The sequence below is a fragment of the Onychomys torridus genome, chromosome 12 (genome assembly GCF_903995425.1).
Source record: "Onychomys torridus chromosome 12, mOncTor1.1, whole genome shotgun sequence".
Lineage (NCBI taxonomy): Eukaryota > Metazoa > Chordata > Mammalia > Rodentia > Cricetidae > Onychomys > Onychomys torridus.
In genome coordinates, this window is record NC_050454.1 from 14,534,551 (window position 1) to 14,560,201 (window position 25,651).

Sequence of the window (25,651 nt, forward strand, 5' to 3'; positions counted from 1 at the left end):
ATGAGCCCCAGAGAGCTGGCTGATCTACATTCCCTTCTCAGGCAAGTCCACTTGTGACACTAGCCAGACACTCCCCCCCAAAAGCTCTGTGGTCTTCTTTTCCCTCCTAATTTGAATTGAGGATACTTTGTAGAGACACAGGAACTCAACACAGCTCCTCCAACTTGTCTCCGGACGGCTTGCTAAGCATCTGTCAGAGATCAGAGGGAACCACAAAGACGACACCATTGGAGTAGTAATCTGACCCCGCACTGGAAGTGCCACACAGACGCATGTGATGGCACAGAGTGGCTAGATCATAATGAGCCAAATTCACAAACCCCATTGGCTGCAATGCTTTGCAGTTACACATTTCCAGTGCCTGACTTGGCAAAGCTGTTCTACAAACAGGGCTTCAGACACTGGTCCTACCCTGTCTCCGCCATAGGTACCCACTGCTACAGAACAAGGTGCCAACTGAATAGAGACCTAAGCCAGCCACCCATCAAACGTAGCACAATGAGCAGGTTGTATCTCGTGAACCCGGGACCAGTTGTCTTTGGACTAGGAGACAAAAGGTGAATACCTAATGGTTGGCATAATGTTTGACAAGCAGCCATGGCAGTTACAAATCCAGTAAGTTATATCCCTGACACTTCACAATGGGAGGGATCCGCCGAGGGTGGAGATGTGAGGGACTTTCTCTAAGGGACCCAGCCAAGCTAGCATAAAGGCCAACAGTCTCTTGTGATGCTTCTCCCCACCCCGACCTTCTCCTCCTCCTCCTCCTCCCCCTCCTCCTCCTCCTGCTCCTCCTCCTCCTCATCTTCTCCCAGGTCTGGCTGGACTGTTGAGGAGGCACACCCACCTTCCCTTACAGCTCCCACACATATGCACACCCTGGAAACAGTCCAGCTCTGTTTTTTCTCTCACTGCTCTGGCTTGCCCAGCTGGCAGAAGGGTCAGAAATAAATTTAGACCTGACCCCCTCCCTGGGGCTGAGCTGGATCACTAGCTATGTGAGGAGAGATGCAATCACTCTAGCAGGGTCGGCTGCTGACTCTCTCTGCACTATTTGGTAGTTAGGCTGAAAGGTAAATGGGAAAGGAGCAGGATTTCCTAACAAAAACCACAAAAGAAACTCAAGCTAAAAACTAGAAAGGTTGAAACAGACCTCACAAGGGCTGTGGAGGTTTCTGCCCCCAGTGGAACCCAAGTGAACAAGTAGGGTTATCTCTGGCTCCTTTTTTTAGTTTTTTAACCTTTATTGTTATCATTTATGTATATGGGTGTTTTTTTGCCTGCATGTACAGCTGTGTGCCGCATGTGTGCAGTAACCGTGGAGACCAGAAGAGGGTGTCAGACACCCTAGAGCTGGAGTTACAGATAGTTGTGAGCTGCCCCGCGGGTGCTGGGAATCAAAGTCCACTCCTCTGGAAGAGCAGTCTGTGTTCTTAAACCACTATGCCATGTTGCTAGCCCTATCTCTGCCTTCTAAAGCCTCTTAGGGAACAGGAACTGGGCAAGATCTCAGAAGTGACTTTGAACAATGATCTACAGTCGGATCTACAACTTACCCAAAAAGGAGTGTCAAAAGCTGGGATGTGGGTCACGACTAGTGTGTGTGTAGAGACAGCAGCCGTGGATGACAAGACCTCAGGACAGGAGCTCAAGACCGCCAGGAAGGACCAAAGGTGGGAGACAGTGAATGGGTCTCTGCTAGAGGTATCTGCTACAGATAGAATGGTCATCAACTGTGGGGTTCAGGTTGACGGTTCCACAGGTCAGGAAGCAGGAGGTAAAAGCTCCACCATGATCCTGTGGCCGGAGAACTAAGATGCTCTGGGGTTTGCAGAGCAGAGAATTCACGTGAGCTCTTGTTTCCCTTCTTTGCTGAGATGGAACCTCCCTGTGTTGCCCAGGCTGGCCTTGACCTCCTGGGCTTGGGTGATCATCCCAGTGTCGGGACTGTGGTGGTGCCCAGCCTATCTGAGCTACTGAAACAAACTAGCTTCAAGCAAGGTGCCAAAAGACTCCACACAGCCATCAGGCCTTCCGCTCTTTTGACTGTGCATCTTTTGTGTTTTCCCATAATTCTTAGCAAGGCCCTTTGGAAAGACTCTCTCAATATGGCCCAGAGTGCAGTGTGTACTTAGGGATCCAATGAAAGGTGGCAACAGAACTTCTGAACTCATGTCACTCTCTCAGACATGGTTGCCCAAATAAAATCCATCTCTACCTCGAGCCAAGGGGCATTCTCAGTGTCCCATTTATTGTTATTTTTCACTTGAGAGCACCTAGAAAATGTATGCTTGTAAAAGACACACACAGAGAGGAATCTAGTCCATGGCTCCATCCACATTGTCAACAGATGAGGGAAGAGCTTTATTCTGCTTTGGTTTCTGTTTATCTCCCAGTCCTTGGAGGAATCATCACCCATGACCAGGAGTCAGACACACTCTGGGAGCCCCAGGCCTTCCTAGGCCTCTGTGAAGACCTCATAGTCTTCAGTTTGACTGCACCACACTGGGTATCCAGGTCTGGCCTCAGATTCACATTGATCTTCCCTTTCATCTGGCCTGGAGGGGTCATAGGAAGCTCCTTGGAAGTCTCAAAGTCTTCTGGCTTTGCCTGGATGCGCCAGGCCACTCAGGCAGACTGTGATGGAATAGGGCCAGCTGGACTTAGCTCTTAGCTCCTGGTTGTTGAGAACTGAGTTGTGCTTTTAGATGGACTTGTGTCCCTGAATGGGGTAGAGGGTACCCCGAATCCCTGTAGATATTTGTGAACACCAGGTGTAAGCAGTTACTACGGGAAAGATTCTTGGCTAAGGCACGGTTCCAGAAACCTAGGAGGAAATTCTAGTTCACTGGGTCCCTGTTGTCCTAGATTTTTTTCCACAGAGCTTGGTTTCCCCCTTAGCCTGATCCAGTCCATCTACCTCTCCATCTCCCCAAACAAAAAGAGCAGGTCTGTTCTGTTTCTCACTACCGTCCCTTCAGAGGCCAAGTAATCTGCTGTAGTTAGCACGAAGTCACTCCTCAATTTTCATCAAAAAATAGAAAGACACGAAAGCACAATGTATGGTACTCAACACAATAATTACCTGCAAAATATTATCTCCATCTTAACATGTAATCTATGTTAGAATCCAAGTGCTCCACACATTGCTTTTTCTTTTTCTTTTTTTGGTACTGTGCCTTTGAAACCTGGTGTGTGCAGCAGAGGCACATCCCAGTTTGAACTAGCTTCATTTCAGAACCCTAGGGGGAGTCTAATAGATTGGACAGTGCAGCTCTAGAAGGCATCTCTGCCTGCTTTCTTTGTGGTCCTCTGAATGTTCTTTTATTCACAGGAAATCCCAGTCCATTCAAAGCCCTTACCTGCCTTCCATCCCTTGGAACGTCTCCCGGATGATCCCATTAGTTTCTGCTTAATTACATTAACTAGCAATCAGATAGGAACTCAGAATGTCAGCCTTTAGTGACCAATCCTTTCTTCTGTCTGTTTGGTGTAACTGTTTAACACCATGGATCGGTTCCTGAGCCCAACTGCAGAATATTTGGGAGCATGGAAACACCTTGAATTTTCTATGATCACTGTTGACTACCCGTATTTCCAGAATTTTGGAATGACACAGAAGGTGGACACGTTAACTTTCCACAGGATTAAGAAACTGCTGAAATCATTTGAACATGACCATTGGCACAGTCGGCAGGGACTTCTGGATGCTCCATAACAACCCAATCCTCATACTTACAACAAGCCAGGCCTGAATGGTTTCTATATGTTAATTCACCCAGGCTTTGAAAAAAATATATATCCATGAATAGATTCCATGGTCATTTCTACTTTCCAGAAAAACAAACCAAAAAAAAAAAAAAAAAAAGAATGTATTTATGCAATTTGTACAAGGTCACACAGAAAAGCAGTTGATCTGGCATTCACATTCACTGTGACGCCTGCACTCAACCTCCCAACTACTGCAATCTATTACCTTGCAATACAGAACCGCAGTTCTATTTTTACACTGTGTATTAGTGCATATCACAAGAATCAAAGGTATTAGTTTATTATACTCTGAGCCGGGACATTTTTCTCATATAAAAGAATTAAGTTAATTCAGAAAATGTAAACAGAAGTAAACAGTGGGGGAGCCGTAAAATTCCAAGTTCCAGAGGGTGCTTTTCATAATCCTAAACAAACCAGCTCGTTGTTCCTTTCAAATGGCATGAAGCTACCAGCAACAAATGAGTCTCCAAATTCAGATATCCCCGAAGTGAAGAACCCTCTTTCTAGGAATCTGTCCTTGGGAAGCAGGTATGGGTATGTGTCATTACAATACTGTTTAGAGCAAAATTGAGAAATTGCTTGAAATAAGGAGGTTGATTAAATATGAACAGTTCCTATTGATACAAGATTAAAAAGCACCCAGTGGTTTTTGTTAGGTATCAAACCCGGGGACAAATGGCTAACTGGGGTGCCCATTTAACTATCAAAGCAGACCTGGGTTTCAGCACCAGGTGGAAAAAAGTAAAATAAAAGAAAGAAAGGAGCGGCGCCTAGGTACGGTGGGAAAGGTTTATTGTAGATATGAGGGAGAACACAGACAGAGGCTGCCTCTGGGACTTCTGGGAGAGTCTAGAGTGAACTCAGAAGGACAGCCCGCCCCTGGGTTGGAAAGCTCAGGATTAGGGGCAGGGTGTGCCAGCTATACCCTATAACAGGTAGGAACTGAGGGATGCTGGGAGAACTTGGAGGCCTGGGAGGCCTGGTAGCCTTTGATGTGTTAAATAGGCACCTCAGTTTTCTGCTGGTCCCAGGTTTGAGACCTAACAGTATTCAGATGAAGTAGGGACACCCCCCCCCCCCCCCCCATGTCTGGTTCCTTCTATGGAGGGATCACTATGGTCCATCTCAAGCTACCAATGGTTTAGTAATTTGTTCTCAAAGTCTAGGATATTTTTTAACTCCTGTGAATACACACACATACACTAGAAGTTGTCATCTTTAGGTGATGGGATTTTATCTTTATTTGCCTATATTTAAGTTATATATATGTTTGTTTGTTTCGAGACAGGATTTCTCTGTGTAGCTTTGCGCCTTTCCTGGAACTCGCTCTGTAGACCAGGCTGGCCTCAAACTCAGAGATTCGCCTGCCTCTGCCTCCCAAGTGCTGGGATTAAAGGGGTGTACCACCACCGCCCGGACCATTTATATATTTTTTCTACACAGAAAAATAAATTGAAACTTCCTTCTCATTTACACAGTTTTTTTGTTTTGTTTTGTTTTGTTTTTTTGGGTTTTTTTTTTTTGTTTTTTCCTGTGGAACTAGAGTCACAGACAGCTGTGAGCTGCCATGTGGTTGCTGGGAACTGAACTCAAGTCCTCTGGAATAGCAGCCAGTGCTCTTAACCACTGAGCCATCTCTCCAGCCCTCCTTTACATAGATTTAATGACCTGTATTTCAAGAAATGTCTCAAATAAAAAACACAAAACTCTTGAACTTGCTTTTTGAAATTAATCGCATGACAGAGGAGAGGTGGGAGGGTCAGCCCTGCAACTCCAGCCTCCAGAGTTTATAGATCTCCTGAGGGGACAATCACATCTCTGCAGACATAGAAGCTAAGGAAGGCAGGAAAACTCCAGGCCAGGCACCGGTGTGTCCACACAGTCTGAACAACTCAGAAATATCTGTGTCCTAACCCAGGGCCCTCCCTCATCCAACTCCCAACTGCTATAAAACTCACACCAACAGTTCTCAAGCCTGTTTGTGGAGCAGCACCTTAGCTATCCAGATATCCTGGAGAGCTGGGATCATTGCTTACAGATAGTTTCCTTGCCCTGCACGTGAAAGACTCTGGGTTCCATCACTATCTCTGGGGGGGATGTGGGGGAGGGGAGTTCCTGCTGGGTGGTGTAGCACATCCCTTTAATCCCAGCGCATAGGCTCAGGCAAGCAGATATCTTGAATTTGAGGCCAGGCTGGTCTACAGATCGAGTTCCAGGATGGCCTGGGTGACACAGAGAAACCCTGTCTCGAAAAAAAAACAAAAACAAAAACAAAAACCCTAATGTCCACATTGGAAGATGTTCACGAGGTGAAGTAAAAGCAAGTTCTAAAGCAGTCAATTTGCCCATAAAGAGGCGAACCATGAGCTGTGATGTTTTTGTCTAACATTTGGTTTTATTGTTGAACACAGTAAAGAAAATAATCGGAAGGCAACAAAGTACTTAATGAGTGAGATGCCCTCACCTCCCTTAGTGGATCCTGATTCCTGCTCCTGCCCCCCCCTCCCCCCGCAGCTAAGGGCCGTGACTGACAGGGAGGCTTCCTTAACTTCCCCAAAGGAGAATTCCCCAGGGGAGAGATGGCCTTCTCACAGAACGCTCCTTCTTTCAGGAGCTGGGGGAAGGGAGAGGGAGGAGATAGCGGGATGGAAAGAGAAGAGAGAAAAAAGACAAACCCAAAAGAAGCTACACTAGAGAAGAAACATGGTTTCCCACCAGGTCGCCCCACCAGGTCGTGGTACTAAGGGTTTGTGTCTCACCCCAGGGAGCTCTATAACCCACCCGGGGAGCTTGTTAAATAACAAGCTGTTAGGGTCTGGGGGCTGAGACCAGCTTGTCTGCCACAGCCCTGAGTGACCACACTTGGCCACTTCTGCTCCGAGAGATGATTCGCAGCACTCGTGTGAACCCGGGCTGTGTAAACTGGCAGATGTGGACTGTCCACCGCTTGGTGAAGCCTGGGTCCCCTGCGGCTAGAGAAGATAACACCCCTCTATCCATAACAATATGCAGATTCTAAAGCAGGAAGTGGAGAAACTAAGAACGTCCTGAGATCTGGGGATGCACCAGTTGCTCCGTGAGAGAAAACGCTAGCCAACAGCCTTTAGACCCCAGGGAAGAGCAGACAGCTGCTAACCAAATACTTCAACTCAGCCACGGAAGGGGTTTCCCTTCCTTCCAACTTGAGTTTCCTTGAAGTGGTCACCAGAGGGGCAGGAAGAAAGTGGAAGAACCAGCTCGGAAACTCTTTGACAGGCAAAGCCATCGGCAGCCTCTCAGCCTCTTCAGGGTGTAACCAGGGCCCTCCTCCGTCCAGGAAGTATCACACAGATACTTATGCTGCCTCCAAACAGTGGAAAGATGAGTTCCATTAGTCACTGAATAAGACCAGGCAGGGAGCCAAGCCACCATGTCCCTTACCTGTGAACTACATAGGTGATGGAGTCCAAACTCCAGCTGAACATCTGAACCTCAGGGGCTGCACTAATAGCCGGGGGTGGGGTGGAGAGGGGTGGGGGGGTGGGGAGGGTGGGAGGTGAGGGGGTAGGGGGTGGGGTGAGGGGGGATGGGGGGTGAGTTGGGGGGTAGTTTGTTTTTGTTTTTCAATCTAGGCTGAAACCGTCTGAAGATGCAACAAAAGGACATACACACCCACCAGCTGCACCATGGGCAGATAAGTATTTCTGTTAGATTGCTAGCTGAGGTCAAAGAGCAGGAGAAAAAACCGGCTTTTTCTTTTTAGAGAATGTAGGTTCTTAGGATCTAAACTTCTAAAATAATGTGATGGGGTAGAGTGCTTGCCTACCGTATGTGAGGCCCTGGCTTCCATCTCCAGCAAAAACAAAATAATACCCCGTGTTTCTGCACAAAAGGACTACTTGGGGTCACTTAGGGGTCTCAGTCTTTGGATGATTCTTTTATGGGATAAAATTATTATGACACTAGCAGTATTCATAGGTTTTTAAGTTGATTTAATTATTTTTAAAAGCAAATGACAAATTTCTGTTCCCTGCTTTGACAGCTCCACAACACTGAAACACAGTGGCGATGGCCTGAGCCAAGACGATCAAATAGTTAGGAATGCAGATTTACACCATTACAAGGGAGGGGCCAGAGTCTGCGTCTTAGTGTACTGCCATCATCAATAGTTCTATGCAGTTCTATGCACTTAGAGCATGTTCTATGCCTGGTGCTATGCTAAGGCCTGCACAGACATTATCTTAACTGATCTTCACAGCAGCCCACTGTAGTAAGCACCTATGTGATTCCCATCCTGTCCCAGGTATCTCGTTCAGGGCTAATGGGTGGTCAGCTCCTAAACATTTATCAAGTGCATTAAAATACTAAGTATTACATAAAACCAGGTGCAATTAGAGATGGAACGAGAGGAATGCATTTCATGGATTCATGTCAACCTGAAAGAATATACATTAAGAATGCATGCTGGGGCTGGGTGGTGGTGGCACACACCTTTAATCCCAGCACTCGGGAGGCAGAGCCAGGGGGATCTCTGTGAGTTTGAGGCCAGCCTGGTCTACAGAGCAAGCTTCAGGACAGGCACCAAAACTACACAGAGAAACCCCATCTAGAGAAAAAAAACAAAACAAAAGAATGCATGCTGGTGGTTCTGGCTCCTTGGAAAGGTGAGGTAGGAGATGAGGCAGGAAGATAGTTTGAGCCCAGGAATTTGAGGCTAACCTGGGTAACATAGTAAGTCTCTTATAAATAAATAACTAGACAAGAAAAAGGGTTATTTTTTGAGTGAACTGAACCAGAGGACAAAACGAACAACAACAAGATTACATGAATATTTACTAGGAATGATAAAGAGCTATGCTGGCATACATTGGATATGTATCTTATCTTTAGAAAGAAGAGTCTTTATAGCAAACTAGGCAATTCAATTCTAATGGCCAGGCAGTTGGACCATTCCCTCCAAGAACAACAAAGCACTCCACAGTCAACAGCTGAGCTTCCACTGGGGAGTGATGCCTGCACTTCTTGGTGGCATCTTGGTGAAGAGATGCTATATGTCCAGAGATGGAGTAGAGGAAGGAGTCCTGGGAAGGCATTCCAGTCCTGCTTACTAATAGCTGGTGGGTCTTTTCCCTCCTCTAGAAAAATATAATGAATTGGGCTTCCTTTTGGTTCTAACTTCCCTTTAGCACTTCTGTTTGAGAAGGTCCTCCCAAGCCTCAGCCTTTCCCTCCTGTTTCCAGGTTTCAGCCCTTGCTTCTCCAGGGCTCTTTGGGAATGGCTAGACTGGGCCTGGAATTTTATCTGAAGGAGAACACAAGGCCTGTAGCTACAGAAGAGGAGCAGTGTTTTTAAGAGATGGGGCAAACCAGAATGACCCTATTGATGGAGACACATTGGACGTGGAGAAATCATGTAGGTACTGATTAGGCAGCTTTTCCCCTGATGGCTAGACTTTATAGTACTGAAAGGCACTATGCAGGCTGTTGGGAGGAAAAAGTCATGAGTGCTCTTACTCAGCTGTGAATTGCAATAATGACTGTTGGTGCAAGATATGCATGGTTGCAATAGTGGCACTGATGTTATACAGGTAACCAATTGCTTGAATTTAAGGGAGGAAACATATGTCTGATAACTGCAAATCTGGCGAAGAACCCATGTTTGTGAATCTCATGAGCCCTAGAGGTGAAACTACTACTATTGTTTTGCCAAATTGCCACAGTATCAAACTACTCTTGGAATTCACATCTCTACCTGTAGGTTAGTGCAGCTCATCAGAAAAGTTTGCACAGTGAATGGTGGTTGATGCAAGAACTCAAATAGGTCAAAGGGCAGAGAATAAGTGATTACAGGGTGTTCAGCCACAAATAGTGCATCCATATCACAGCCCCCCCCCCCCAAAGCCACCACAAGGCTCAAAGAGCATCATGGAAGAAGGGGGCGGAAAGATTCTAAGAGCCAGAGAACAAACTGGATATGACAGGACCAGGGACCACGGTACTCATGAACTCCTAACAGCTGTGGTTGCCTGCACAGGCCTGTACCATATCAAACCAGCTAACATTCTAGCTTGGAGTGGGAAGGGGTTCATGAGGACCCCTAACTAAGGAACTACCAGCAGTTAACGGTTACTGCAGGAAGGAGAGTCAGTTTTTTTTAAGGGTGCGGCTCTTAGTAAGTCCATCATGCTCCGGGAGATGGCCCCATACCTGGAAGTATACAAGCAACACAAACTGGAGTTAAGGGGTTATCACATTTTTCAGAGAGTAGTTAAAGGTTCAGGTGCGCAAGGCAGGTTGTCAGGGTGGATTCTAGATCTACTGTTTACCCCCTGTATGTCCTTGATAACCCTATGACACAGTGTATATCTCTCTGTACAGCAGGCTTGATAAAAATTATCATCTGAAAAAAAGAGGGCAAAATGTCAGGGCAGAAGAGAACTATGCTAAGGTTCTCAAAATGACCATCATGGACTAGAACATCACTGTATGCACTTAGAGTAATCCCCAATGTTCACCTGCTTGTCTACTTTTAAATTACTTAAAAAGAAAATAAATAAATAAACAGATACGGGGACTTTCTATCCCAAAGTAGGATTTCCAGTCCCACACTCACTACTGCTATCCAGGTCATAGCTCATGTCCCCATTATTCTCACTAGTTAAGAGAGGCGTGGAAGTCAGATACAGTTGGGGAGACTAAGAGGTATATTGGAGGAAAAAGATCAATGCCAAATGGTGAACTGAGTTTCCATGGTTAAGGTATGTGGATTTCGTCCCTTGTGTAGTGAGTTAAAGTATCCAATGGACCCTCTTCCAGGTGATCAACACCCTTTTAAAGGAACTTGGTGTCATGGTTTCACACATTAAATGCAGTTTATCAAGTGAGCTGTACCACATGAAGTCATAAGGCTCCCGGTTAGGGAGTCAGGGAAAAGATAGGAAAAAAAAATTGAGATAAATATAGCAGAGGGTGACTTTGGATACCCTGTGACGCTCCAGAAACTGGTCCATACCTTCTGATGTTAGAGCTAAGCGGAAACTAACTACCCCTGTTCTGAAAGGACTGTGAGTGGACAATTCCAGTACCTCATGAGTGAATTGATTCACCTAGACTACCTTGTGGATTCCCACCCTCCCCTCGGAGATGCTCAGCCCACTGAAGCGTCTCAGTGTGAGTGGAAAGACAGGGCAGCATTGGCCTTCAAATAGGAAGACATGGATATGGCCATACACAAGTGTGGCTCGCCAGAGGAGTTCTTGTCCACACATCCAAAGTTAATTACAAGTTGGCTGGAAAACCAAGGGCCCTAAAGTTGGCATCCTTCTAGAAAGATCTGGGCTCCACGATCTAATTCACAAAATTCTGTGAGACATACAGCTTCAGGTGACCTGAACTTTGAAAGAAGTTTAAATAGTTTTTTTTTTTAAGTTAAATTTATAAAACTATTTATTTAGTGAGGGGGTGAATGAGTGCACCACATGGCTTGCATGTGGAGGTCAGAGGACCATCTGGTCCTCTCCTTTCACTATGTAGGTTCCGGGGATCAAACTTGGGTTACCAGGCTTGGCAGCAAGCACCTTTACCCACTGAGCCATCTTGCTGGCCAAGCAGTTTTTTGTATTGGTTTTGCCTTTACTTCCTTTCTGTTTGTTTTTGTTTGTTTGTTTGCTTTTTTTTTTCTTCTTTTGAGACAGGGTTTCATTGTGTAGTCCTGGCTGTCCTGGAACTCACTCTGTAGACCAAGGCTAGCCACAGACTCAGAGATCCACCTGCCTCTGCCTCCTGAGTGTTGGGATAAGGGCTTGTTCTTTAACTTTAAGAACTAACTAAAGAAGTCTCTTAAATTGACGCACTTCTTCAGGCATAAAGGGCAGTTTGGCTAGCCACAGCAGTGCCCAGTTCCCCCACAGAATGTGACACCAGTGATTTACGGCCCTTCAGACACATGCACACTGGTATTTATTTCTCTTTCTTTTTTAGGTCATTATTTCACTTTCAAAAAAAGCAGCTGTACACTCACCACTCTCCTTTTTCCTCCTCACCCTACCACCTCTATTTCCTTATAAGAAAAGGGTGGGTCTTTTATTATTTTCCCTTAACACCGGATTTCACGGTAGAGAAGAAAAAAAAAAAAAACAACAACATTGTTCTTCTAATTTTTGTAGCAGTCCTGGACTTAACAGAACCAACATATAAACAAACAAGCAAAACAAAAGCTTGTCTTTTCCAAATCAAAAGACAAGCTCAACTAAGTGAGTACACACTTTCAGTCAAATGTGAAATTTATATAGGCCACGGACAGGCATTTGCTGAACCCCTGGCTTTTTTTCCTAGTGACAGCAGCGAAATCACATAGCTTCATCCGGAGAAATTTGGTATGGCTCTTTAAGCGTCAAGCAAAAAATAAGTAGAACCTTCCGCATCTTCGTTCCTTTTACTTTGTGCACCCTAGGTTTTGAGTCCTCTCCATTCTGAATGACGGGTAACCAGTTTGCAAACGTCCGCTGACCGAGGAACCACAGCTGTGGGCTCTGTCCTATGAGCTTCACAGCAGGAGAGCGAATCCTCTCAGCAGCGTGAAAAGAGACAAAATGATGAGCTGCCTTCATGTAAAGGGGGAAGTAGGGAGACTGCCTTCCAGCGGTGGTAGGTCTGGACGACCTGAGAAACTGGTTTCGCTGAGCAGGCAGACAATTCCTGCCGGTGAACACCCTCCGGTGGAACCTCCCTGTGTCCCTTCCTTCGGCAGTGGGACATCCTCCCACAAAGTTCTGGGCTCCAGGCAATTCGATTCAGACAGCTTCAATACAGACCTTATCTTCTCTGTCTGTCACTGAATTGATGCCCTGGGGCTGAGTGGGAACTCCCATCTCGCTTTTCTAAGGGAGTGTGGGGACGTGCAAACACCTCAGATGCTATCTCACTCTGCCCAGCCCCCGAGACACATCTGAGCTCTGTTTCCATCCTCACACCTTTCAAATCTAGGAAAGAGAAAGGAGCAGAAGCCTGAAGTGCGAGGGCAGCTCTGTTATCAGCTTTCATTGCCTCTCACCAACTTCAGGCCGCGGTCTGCCGCAGCTCCAGCAACACCCCCTTTCCCACGCCCCCTCTCTCCGAGCCACAGAGCCAGCCGCCACCAAATTCTGAATTCCCAGGCTGGCGCCAGATCCCACCACCCCTCTGCTCAGCAAAGGAGAGCCGGGGCAATTCACAAAATTGTACTGCCCCATATGGACCCAAGGAGGCCAGCTGCAGGGGACAGAACCACCCCCACAAAGCCCACATTCCTCCTTGACCGGAAACGGACTCCCAAGAAATCTTGCCTGGAAACCCTTCATCCTAAGGCAGGCAGCACACAGCCTTCAGAGCAAACCTATCCACTGGGATCCCACTAGCTGCTTCCGGCTTCCTTGCCTCCCTCCCTCCAGTTCCCAGCCTGGGTTTTCAGTCTCTGAACAGTCCCTGCCCACTCAGACCCTCCTCCCCCTGAAAGCCCGCTTTTGAAGCAGGACACAGCTCCGTTTCATGTTGTTCAAACTAATGAAGACACAGAGAGAATCTGTTGCTGGGATTACGAACCTTGATGACACGGGAGAAGGTCCTTGAGATTTCATCAGTCTCTGTAGCCACACATCTGTTTAGGACTGGGAATTTGTCATGCTTATGAGGAAGGCTAGCTCCGTGGGACGGTGGTATGGGTACTGCTTAGCTTATGGGTCTTAGACTGAGGCTCTGTAAATAGGGGCGGAGGCCGAAGCCCAATTGGTGAAGAAAAATTTAGGGCAAAGACCAAATAAGAGGTATGGTCTTTTGTTTCGTATCTCACACAAACATTCTTTCTTCCCCGCTTTCCCCGGCTGAAGTGATAAAGTGAGAGGACCAGCTTAGGGTCTCCTCCACGACCCCCCCCCCCCCCCCCTTTCAGGAGAAGCTACACAGCCCATAACCCTCCCTCTGAGATCCTTTTCACCCTATTTTTGCGAGCTGCTTTGGGGAAACTGGTTGCTTCCTGCCAGTCTCTTCAATGACATTAAAATTAGCAGAATAATTAAATACAGTACTAATTGGGTCCCAAAAGAGTTCTTGGCTAATTAATGAGCCAACGTCTGGCCCGAGGCCGTAAATCCACGTTGTTCTGTGGATTTGCGTCCAAGCAGAGAAAAGTGATCTCCCGTCCCCTAAGAAAATTGTCACTTGGAAAAAACAGCGTCAAACACATTCCTCCAGTCGGCAGTCAGTTTATCTCGAAGCTGAGACCCATATGTAAATGAGCATTGACTTGTGCCTCCTCCAAGTCCCTCTTCCCGCTCCATACCCAAATCCCCCGCGTCCAAAGTCGCTGGGAAGTAACCGCGTCCCCAAACTGCAATTCGGCATCCCCAGTGTGCGCGCGTTCTGCTGCCTGGGAAACTGAGCCCAGGGCGGTTCACAGCAAACCCTCTCGGACCCTGAGCCCTCACCACTCCATTCCCTTCTCAGTCCCGCCAGCCTGGTTAAAATGCCACTCACCTCTACAAGGGAAGCAACAGCAGCACTTCGCAAAGAGCCAGCCCAAAGAGGGACCTCGGGTGTAAGCCTGATCGCCGCCCTTCATGCTGCAGCGCGCCCCCAGCGCTCCTACATGGCACGGGCGCCCGCGGGGATGAGAGCGCGGCGGCGGGAGGAAACTTCTGCGCTACCCGCCAGCCAGGTCCCGTTCCCGCCCGTCGTCCTCCTCCCGCACCCCGGCGGTGCTGGGACTTACAGGGAGTTTAGCCACCCTAGGCAGGAGGGAGGGGCCTGGAAGCAAGGGAGGGACTAAGGGGAGGCGGAGTTCCAAGGTCCAGCTGTTTGTTGGGGACCAGGCCAACAGCGTCTCTGAGTCTTACGAAACACGCAAACACACGTGTGTGACCGTGGGCATCCCGCGAGTACTGAGAGCTCGGTCACCTAGCGCCCCCGCCACAAAACAAATACTTACGTGAGATGTCCAAAGGCTACCATAGTCAGTTTTAGCTTATAATACAGAGCTAGAAGAGGTCCAAGAGGTGGGAGAGGGGCACGTTAGAAGACTCAAAGCAATACTTTCTCCCGATCTGGTTCCCCTCACCTTCTCTCTATTAAAACTTCCCCAGCCATTCTGTTCTTCCTTTTAGTGCTTACAACTAATAATGGCAGTGATCCCTTATCACTTCCTTATCAGATTCCCCATCAAAATGATGTGCAAAAGCTTTCTGGGCTTGGCAGAATAAAAACCCTGAAGTTCAAAGCTCACTTTTGCTACTGACTAATTCTGACCTTAGGCCAGACAATTCACTTTTTTAAAAAAATCTTTTGTTCTCTTATTAAAATGAAAACAAAACAAAAACAGACGGGTGTAGTGACGGCACATGACTAGGGAGGCTGAGGCAGGGGGATCAAGAGTTACAGAAGAGCCTGCATAGCAAGACCCTGTCTAGAATTAAAACACAAACAAACAAAAACCACTCACAGAGCCGATGTTTAACAGTCCCAGGAATGCCTGCAGGAAAAAAAAAAAAAAATTCCAAGCACTTCAGCTACCTACGGCAGAAGACTTCCATCCAGCATCTCTTCTTGCTACAATCCATGCATGTATCACTCTTTTTCCTTCATTCCTGTGCTTTTCTTCTTCATGCCTTTTTCATGATTCAAGGCCAAGCTTAGTATCTCCCAGCACCCTCGAAGCTGACCTGAACAGCATCAATTAGACCTTTCCATCAATCACTGAACAAATCTCTCACAGGCTCTCTCTCCCACTAGTTTGTGGCTAGCTTTCAGAGAAATGGCTTTGTAGGAAGGATGAAACACTCATAAAGCAAGTCTATTCATGAGAAAAGATGGGCTCTGGATTGCAGCTATTGCTCAGCATGACAGGGCTGGTCTAGCAAGTTTAAGGGCCTGGGTTGAACGCAGGAGCTGGGGCGTTTAATCCTAGTACTCTCTCAAAACCCCTTTAATCCCAGCACTCAGGAGGCAGAGGCGGGTGGATCTCTTTGTTCAAGGCTTTTTTAGTAACTCAGCAAATTATTTATGAGTGCTGACCCTGTTCTAGGCCAGTGTTCCTAGTCACTAGGTCTGCCTGAGTGAAGGAATCAATTCATGACTTCAGAAAGCGTCCACTAGGATACACTCACCAAGAATACAACTTGCGGGGTTGGGGATTAGCTCAGTGGTAGAGTGCTTGCCTAGCATGCACAAGGCCCTGGGTTCGATCCTCAGCTCCACATACAAAAAAAAAAGAAAGAAAGAAAGAAAAAAAAGGAATACAACTTGCTTAGACACTGTGGTAGTTTTAATGGAATTGGCTCCATAATCTCATAGAGAGTGTCACTATTAGGAGGTGTGGCTTTGTTAGAGTGGGTGTGGCCTTGTTGGAGGAAGTGTGTCACTGTGGGCGTGGGCTTTGAGGTCTCCTATACTCAAGCTACGCTCAGTGTAGACTCAGTTCACTTCCTGTTGTCTACAGATTAAGATATAGGACTCACAGCTCCTTTGCCAGCACTGTGTCTACCTGCATATCACCATGTCCCACCATGGCAATGAACAAAACCTCTGAACTGTAAGCCACCCAATTAAAGGTTTTTCTTTATAAGAATTGCCATGGTCACAGTGTTTCTTCACAGCAATAGAAACCCTAACTAAGGCCGATACCTAACCTATTTTAGGGATTTAAGAAACTAGGGGCCTAGTTGAGGCAGTAGCATAAGAAATAGTTCAGCAACCTAGTATCCATTTCGTTTAGACCATGTACACAACTCTTTTCCAATAATGCACTTGACAACTCAGGACTCTTACCTGTATGTAATATGCACACACACACCCCTCTCAAACAACACACTTAGCAACTTGGGACCTCCAACTTTATTGAGCTAACTGCATATCCTACTCCAAATAATGTAATCAATTCCACCTCCCCTTAACAAGCATCAAATTTATATAGACTCCATTCACTCTTACTCCAGCTGGGTTATGTCCAAATCAAAGAGTAGGAACACCAATCCAGCCGAGTCTAGTTTTGGATGTATGCACAGTAAGGCAAACTGTCTTCTCAGTGAACTTTTAGGGAGACCCCCTTATTTATTATATCAGGCCTCTGAATAATTGGGCATACATGTAATTAAATTCAGATGCATTGTGGGAAGGGACATGTGCAATAGGAAAAAGGTTATATAATGTGGTCTGCTGGTCAAAATAGAGAGCCATGTAAAACATACCCCTTCCTTTAGCCTATCAAAAGAAGTCTCAGGCAATAGCCTGGGGTCCGTGAGTGCCCTCTACCCTCACTCATGTAGCTTGCCATCACTCTTGACAGTACAGTTCTCTCTGGTCTGTACTACTACTTTGCTTTTGTACAAAGTTCCCTTGGTACTTTGCAAATCTGTATGAACCGTTGTTTCAGTGACTTGAATAGGAGCCCGAGAATTTGGAGACACCTGGTCTGGACCCTGACAACCAATAATAAGACCATCTAGCCAGCCTCTAGATGTGTTAGGTTTTCAAGATAACTTAGAAGGGATGGATGAGGGACAGTGGCTTTCAGCATAGCTGCCAAGATGAACCATCAGAGAGCTTTACAAATTGGAGGTATTTTTGGCGGCTCCCCAGGAGGTTCCTAGAATTGAAGATTGAGGACCATTAATGGCCAAGTTTCTCCTGTCCAGAATCACTGATTGAGTGCATCATGGCATCAGTAGGTTTAACTGATCCCCAGGGGTTTGTATGTGACACAGCAGGAGAGCCGCTGGTGTGTTGTGATGTGTATCTGAATAACCTGGAGAGCACGCTAAAGCACAAATTCCCTCCCCTCCTGAATCTAGTTTCTGATCTAGTGGGTGTGGAGTGGACCTCAGAATTCTCACTGTTCCCAGGTGATGCTGTTTCTGTTCAGAAATTACAGTGAGAACCTTCCTTCACAAGGTCAAGAATTGGTTTTGTTTACACTGGACCCAGTGTCTAGAACAGAGCTTGGCACAAAGCATGTTTTTGAATGTGGCTGGCATCTTCCTCCTGTCCAGCCCCCACTCCAAAGATGACCCAAGCAAGACCTGGGCTTACATGTCAGTCACAGGCTTTGGATGAGGCTTAGCATCTGATCCAATTTCATACAATAAGCATAAACTTTGAGAGCTTAGCAAGAACTAGTGAAAAAGCAACCATCTCTTTGCAGAAGATTTTTGAGTTGGTACAATGTCAGCCTAAAGCATCTGAGGTAGTCTTGCTGCAACCAGGAAAGAAGCTGCATTGGAAGGAAGCCAACAGAGGAAGGAGAAAACAGGGAGGGGGAGGGAAGATAGATAGATAGATGCATAGATAAATAGATAGATGGATGGATAGGTAGGTAGGTAGGTAGGTAGATAGATAGATAGATAGATAGATGGATAGATACATAGACTATCTCTTACTTCAGAAAGTTATTTGGAAAAGCTATCTGGCTACTTCTAAAGTTCAGGCTAAAAACCCCTGATCTGTAGGAGTATTTTTAGATTGTTTTGAATTTCCACAGGTGGCCAAATCTCACCCTTATTTTTGGCATTGTCTTTAGTGATAATGGCAGCGTAAGTCAATCAGGCTATCTGCCTACCTACCTACCAGTCCATTTTGTGTTTCAATCCCTCTGCACCCAACAGGAAACCCCAAAGGACTCCTGGGTCTTGGCCTGCAGATGCCCTGGACCAGATGCCTCAATGCCAGGTCTGGCATGGGGCACCAGTATGACTGTTATTTCTTTCAGGTTAGCCACTGCCTTGAGTCACACTGGGCTGTGACCACAGGCACCCATTTGTCTTTTCTATCAATACACACATGTCCCATTTCTTGTTATGGGAATACTATTTTCAGATTGCATGGAGCAGAAGTTTTCTAGATCACAGTATTTCTCCATATTCCTTACTGATAACCCAGGTCAGAGACACAAGGGATAGCAACTTTACCCAAGCTTGGGCCTAGAACTCTTTGAGCACCTTTATTCTGTGTCAGGTACGTTCAGGTCACCCATTCCCCAGCTTCCCAGTAGTACTCCCAGGCTCAGAGAGGCTGAGTGCATGGCTCCTGGTGAGCGCAGAGGACTGGCCCCACCTGTTCCACCCCCACTGTAGCCACTATAGTTTCAGAAAGATCTGCAAAGGACTCCTCTGTGAAGCCAGGGCAGAGGAGCAAAGGCTGTAGTTGTCCACGGTCTGGGAAGAGTCCAGCTGTGTGTGGAGTTTAGGAAGCAGTTCACCACAGGCATGTTTGCCTTCTCCAGCTCTAACAACTGGTTTCTCCACTCATTCTTCTGTTTCTGTTCCTGTTGTTGTTGGTATTGTTATTTGGAGATGGGAGTCTCACTGTGTTGCCCAGGCTGATCTTGTACCTTTAAACACACATGATAGTCTCATTTCAGCCTCACACGTGGCTGGGATGCCAATGTGTGCCACCATGCCTGGCATTCATTCCTGTTATGCTCTGATTGCTAAGTACATGTTCCTTAGTTACCATCTTCCCTGTGTTGATTTCTGACCTCTGATATGCTTGCCTGCCGGCACCAGGATGGTCCATAAGTTTCTCCAAGGAACCCAGCCCTGCCTTCCCTTCGGGGCTAACGGCTTAACCCCATACAATTCTTGCCATGCATCGGTCACTTATTCCACAAGTAATCCAGCCTTTGAACAGTTCCTGTCGTTCTCAGCCAGAACTCCTGGCTCCAGGACATGACCACTTGTTCTAGTCCTTAGGCCCTCCTGCCAAGGTTTAAGCTGGTCCCCATGACAAGTTGGAGAACATGGTATAAATAGGAATCTATATAGGAAGCAAGACTTTAATCAAACACGTTCTCTGACCAAAGACAAAGAAGAGCTGGGTGAATTCTAGAAGCAGTGGGTTCAATTTTCCATGATGGACAAAGAAACTGGAGCTAGAGCCAAGCCTGGACATGAGACACAGGTTTCTTCTTTATGTGGAAAGAGAAATGGAGACAACAAGCTACCACTGAGCAGAAGCACTGGAGACTTGATCTGTCTGTTTTTCTGAATCTACTTTCCAGAGCTTCAAGTATGCCTTTTTTAAAAACTACAATCTATGTGTGTGACTAGTCCTAGACAATAGTTTATTTTAATGGTAATAACTACAGAAGCAGCATGGCCGCCAGCATTATGCACAGGAATCCCTTCTAGTCATCTTTGTTTGATTTAGCCATTGCTAATCTTGTGGGTAGCACTATATTTTAAGAGCTGGCTTATAGGACTCCAAGGATGTGCCCATAGTAAGCTCCATCCCACAGGACTCCAGCAACTGCCTTGTAAATGTGTGTCCCTGCTCCTGCCCACCCAGCATCTTCTTGCTTCTTTCTGGTTTTCTCACTTAACCCTAAAGGAGTTAAACACCACTTCACCCTCCAACACCCTCTTCAGTAAAGGGCCTCAGTTCCTCCTCTGGTTTGGGCCAGGCTCAAGCCAGTGGGTGACCCAGGCAAATTGTAGGGTAGCATGGAGGACTTGGTGTCTCCTCGGACTGGCCAGTGTTCACATTCTTCTGTGGGGACAGAGGTAGAGCTGTTGGTAGCAAGGACAGATTCCTGGAGATCCATGCTGAGCAGCCTCTGAGCTGAGCTCAGAGGAGGGAGCTATTTATCAAAGTGAAAGGTGGCTGCAGCTAGAGTTGCTAAAAACAACCACCCCAGGTTCTATGCATTTCCAAAAATGCTCATTTGTAAGTAGGTCAACGTGTTCCCAAAGGAGAGTAGAGAGAAGTGCAAGTCTATCACTTTGACTGAGTTCCGATTTAGGTATCTACTTGCTAAGTGTCCACTGCAAGGGTGGGCATTTAATTCCAGCTGTCAGAGCCACTTACACTCCCATGGGCAGAAGCAGCAGCCCATGGCTTCCTGGGGACCAATGGTGATGCTCTGATGTGTCAGGTAGAAAGGCAGTTTTGTAGGGATGCAATTCAGGTCAGTTTACTCAAGGTTTCTACTCACAGTTGGATTGGAGGACCTCACCTCATATTTCATTCTAAATAAATGGGGGTGTTTAGTTTCATGTCCCAGAGACATCCCAGCATGAGACATCATTCCCTACTCCCATCCTTAGGTCTTGAGCTAGGTCCCTCCACATGCTGAGCTTGGCTGTCCTAGGGTTTCCATTGCTGTGAAAAGACACCATGAGCACTCTTATAAAGGAAAACATTTGCTTACAGTTCAGAGGTTCAGTTCATTATCATCATGGTGGGTCATGGTGTGCAGGCAGACATGGTGCTCGAGAAGTAACTGAGAGTCCTACATCTTGCAGGCCACAGGAAGCGGTCTGAGTGTCCCACAGAGAAAAACTTGAGCAAAAGAGATCTCAACGCTTGCCTCCATGGTGACATACTTCCTCCAATAAGACCATACCTACTCCAACAAGGCCACACCTTCCAATAGTACCACATCCTTTAGGGGCCATTTTCTTTCAAACCACCACACTGGTCCTTTCCATGGTCACTCCACAGGGGTCTTCAGTGCATGATTCCCCCTTCCTTCCTGTAAATATTTACTGATAACTTAACAAGGCAGTCACCGTGCTAGATGTTGGGGAATCAAGCAATGATCAAAACAGACAAAAATCCCTGTACCTGTAGGAGGAGGATAAACACTGATTGTTGTGTACGGATGAAGGAAAGGGAAGAATCCAAGGCAGGGAATGAGATGCACAGTGAGCCAGGAAGGATGGGAAGTGTCCAATCAGGTCAAGCACATGCAGATGTGAAGGCAGTGAGATGCAGCCATCAGGTGATGGGAACCTGGGGAAGCTAGGTGTTCCAGATGGAAGAGCAAATGGCTGGGCCCTTGAGGTTGAGCATGATTGACTTCTAGTGAGAAGCTCGGTCATGCTGGTCAAGGAGTGGCAGGATGAGGTAAGCATCACGGCAACTCCACCAAGTGGCACCCTAATGCCCAGCACCCATTCACATGCCACCTCATAAGGTAGGGCTTGGTAGACATGACTCAGTTAAGGATTTTGACATAGGGAGGTTGTCCTGGGTTCTCTGGGTAGTCACAGTGTCGTTGCAGGTTTCCTTCTGTGTGGTTCATGGAGAGGTGACTAGGAAGGAGGATCAGAGGCACATGACACTGGGCTTTGGAGATGGAGGAAAGGAACACAAGCCAAGGAACCCTGGTGGCTACAGAAGCTAGACCGGCAGAAACAGCTTCTTTTATGGAGCTTCTGAGAAGACAGACGGCCCTCCTCACACGTCAATGTTAGCCCAGCACAGCTCACGTTGGATTTCTAATCTATGGAACAGCAGGTTAATAAACTTGGGCCATCTGAAGCAATGAAGTTTCTGACCTGTGTCAGCAGTATCAGGAATCTAACATACAGGCTCCTGAGCGGTCTCTTGAGTTTCTCTGAAGCCCCCCAAAAGACTTTGCTCCTGTTCAAAGTGACACAGAGGAATACATAGGAAGAAGGGTCTTTATTCTGCCTCCGGGCATTGTCACCCGTGGGCCATGTGTACGAGGCCAGCACTCAGCTGTCCTGTGGCCTACAGGGCCATGTGCAAACTAAAGGTGCGGCACACAGTATCAGAAGTAATTTCTTGAGGTGGGCTGTAGACCGAGTTGAGAAAACTAGACAACTCCTTCCCACTGCAATGTCACAAGCAGCGAGGGAAGGCAGACCGTGTAGTGTCTATGTGGAGGGCAGAGGACTGCTATTGAAAATGGCCACCATCCATTCCTAGCCCTAAATCTTCAGATGTAGGTGTAGTTCCCAGCCCTCATCCCAGGAGAGGATAGAAACCATCCCAGCAGACCACAGCTGGTCCAAATATAGAGAACAACTCATGGTGAAGTGCCCGGCTCTAACCGATACATCTACACCATAACTCCTGTCCCTAAGGCTCGGGGAATGTCCTGGAAGAGTGTAAGAGTCAGGGGCCTGGAAATGTGCTGTGAGAGTGTGTCTCCATAAAAGGCAGAGAAGCTACACCCATGGTACCACAACAATATGGCTGCCTAACCAAGACCGAATAACAACACCACAAACAGGACATGCTAATGCAGAGAAGGGGAACTTCGAGGAACCCCACCTGTGAACAAAGAGCTACAGGTCACTAAGAACTGCCGAGAGAGGGCGATACTCTTCCATAATACCAAGTGCTCAGCCTTTGCTGTATTTATATATTTGTGCATATGTACCTTTAGTAATAATATAAAAGAAAAAGAGGCCATGAATTCGAGAGGAAATAAGAAGGGAGAGGATATAGAGGAGGTAAGAGGAAGAAAGGAGAAGAGGGGAATGATGTAATTATATTTTAATAAATAAAAAGTATTCATAAAATAAAGCAAAAATGACCACAGCTGATAACATAAAGACATCGTATGCATGTTTCCAGGACTAGGCTAAGGCTCAATGAGAAGCTGTTCTCAAGGGCAGGTAGGGAGAAGGGTATTGACCACTCTGTCCTACAGGGAGCATCAGAGTCCCACTGCCTACACCTCTCCAAGCTACTACAACAAAGGCCTAGGGGCCTGAGATGCTCCTGCCTCCCCTGAGCAGTGAGGACAGGCTCATCCCAGCTGCCCAGACCTCTGCACACCTTTTCCTCCTTCTAAGCCACAGTTAGTGTTCCTGGGTTTCTTTATTCTTTTAGGGTGCAGTTCTTCATAGAGCCAAGCAAGGGGCAATTGTGCTGTTTCCTCTCTGGGGGACACTGTTGGCTATCCCTTCCCTGCCAGCTTAAGCTTCTTCTGGGAGCTTTTCTTCTCTGGACCAGATCCCTGGTGCTTACTGCCATGCTGAGCTCACCAGCTATCTCCGGAGGCCACACACATCATACTCACACCTCCTCCCTGGACAGTGAGGGAAATTATCATCACCATGCAGATGTATTTACTTTAGGGGCAGCAGGTACTGATGGAACTGGTGTCCGGGCAGAAGGTAAGTGTCACAGGATGAGGGAAACCTCTTGATCTCCACAGGGACTGCCAAGGAGAGAAGTGCTTTCCTGGGACAGCCCTGTGACTCCTGATGGAGACAGAATATACTGAAGCCATGAAGCAAGGGTAGTTAGGAGGGATACCCTGGGCCTACTTAGCCATGTGTTCTAGGTCATACATCTCACTGGTGGCTACCACCTCTGGAATCTTACTTAGAACACAAAGGCTTGGACTCTCTTGCAAAGACCATGTCTGTCAGGTCAAACCCCTTTCTGCATGTTGGTGGACAAGGGACATGACCTCTCATAGACCAGAAACAAAAGCAGGGAGAGAGAGAGAGGGAGCATCGAATGACATAATACTGAAAACCCTTAAGATGAAACCAGAAACAAGACTCTGGCTTCTCAGACAGCCCTGAAAAGGGTTCAGGCTAGAAACACCTTAGACTTGGCCTGATAGAGAACTCTACTGCATGAGACATGGATGCTGATAATGCATCACTTATACTTGAAGTATCTCAAGGTCACCAGCTGGTCAGTGGCTGAGGCAGGACCCAGGCTTATATGGTTTATCAAGATTCTTAGCTATCCAACACCTCTCAACATCTCTTCTTATTGCTCATTACGCATCCTGGGAAAGCCTGTGCTCACAGCGGCAAGACCAATCTCACAGCTGAAAAGGCACCATTACTTTATATTGCTTCCCTCAAATCATCCAAGAACTCTGGGAGCCCTTGTCGCCAGCCTCGTGGACACAGAAACATCCCAAGAAGACACGTGACTTCCCACTTAACATAAACATTCTCTCATTCCACATTACCTTTTGGAGTCCACCGACTCTTTGAGGACCAGTTCCTCCTGCTTCCACAGAGGGTGATGAATACCCTTTTAAGGACAAGATGAGTTATCATAACACATTAATTAGCATGTGTTATAAATGGTGGTGTATGTCCATAATCCCAAGACTTGGGAGGCAGAGGCGGGAGGATAAGGAGTTCAAAGCCAGCCTCTACAACAGGGCAAATTTAAGGCTAGCCTAGGCCAGTAAGACCCTGTCTCAAAAGACAAAAACAAAACCAGAAACATACAAAACATGCTGATCGTCAGTCATTTTTGACTACAAAAGTGGAAAGTTTGTGTGGCCTGATCGGATAAATTGCAACTCAAAGTGAAGATAATTGTTCTATGTTTGGTATACTTTACGTAAGTAATTTAGGCTGATGACTTCAGATCACCACAGGTACTTATCTAGTCTGGAGAAAGAAAACAGACTTTTTTTTTTTAGAATTTCCAGCAGCAATTCGGGAAGACTGACGAGGGCAATAAAAATGGCCCCTTCAGCCCGAACAGCAGATGAAGGACTGGTAGGAGGACACAGTCACGCTTAAGCAGACATTTAGAGTGGAAGGTCCTCGCCTCGAAGCCCTTTGTCTAGAGAACACCGGGTCAGAGGTTTGTGAGTGAGAGTCCAGTCCTGCATGCAGGTTAAGACTGGGTGGCAGAGTCTCCATCCCAGGGTACCACACAGGACCACTAATCCACACACACAAACAACCACTTTAAAGAAGTTAGGAGTGCTGGGTTTACATGTTTTATTTGAAGTGTCTGATAAAGGATTCAGGGAGAAACTGGCTGGGTTTGTATGTCTTAAGAGAGTAGTTTTCAACATTTTAAAAATATTTTATTTTATGTGTACGGGTGTTTTGCCTGCATGTAGGCATGTGCACCACATGTCTGTGGAGTTTAGAAGAAGGTGTTGGATCCTCGACACTGATGTTACCCATGGTTGTGAGCCACTATGGGGTGTGAGGAACCACACATGGGTACCCTGCAAGAGCAATAAGCACTCTTAACCACTGAGCCATCTCTCAAGGTCCCTGACATCCAAGTTTTATATGTAATGCATAGTACTTCATTCCAGAAAAAAAAAAAAAAAAGACTAGAAGTAGATGGTAGACAGTGTGAGAAAGGTGGGGTGGGGGATGGGAAGGGAAAGCTGATCAGGGCTG

The 25,651-nt window shown here is 46.7% G+C and overlaps 1 protein-coding gene across 24 annotated transcripts in view; it reads right to left on the reverse strand.

Annotated features, from left to right (window-relative positions):
- The window catches only part of Kalrn (kalirin RhoGEF kinase), a 599,822-nt gene that overhangs the window by 98,353 nt on the left and 475,818 nt on the right, over positions 1-25,651 (reverse strand). For 9 of the 24 annotated variants that reach the window (XM_036203345.1, XM_036203344.1, XM_036203353.1 and 6 more), the window contains exon 1: positions 14,259-14,489. The exons of the other annotated variants lie outside the window; for them this stretch is intronic. In XM_036203345.1, coding sequence (XP_036059238.1) covers positions 14,259-14,343 — 85 coding nt within the window. In that variant the 5' untranslated portion in view covers positions 14,344-14,489. Of the gene's footprint in view, positions 1-14,258; positions 14,490-25,651 lie in introns of those variants that run through there. 24 annotated transcript variants of the gene reach the window in all.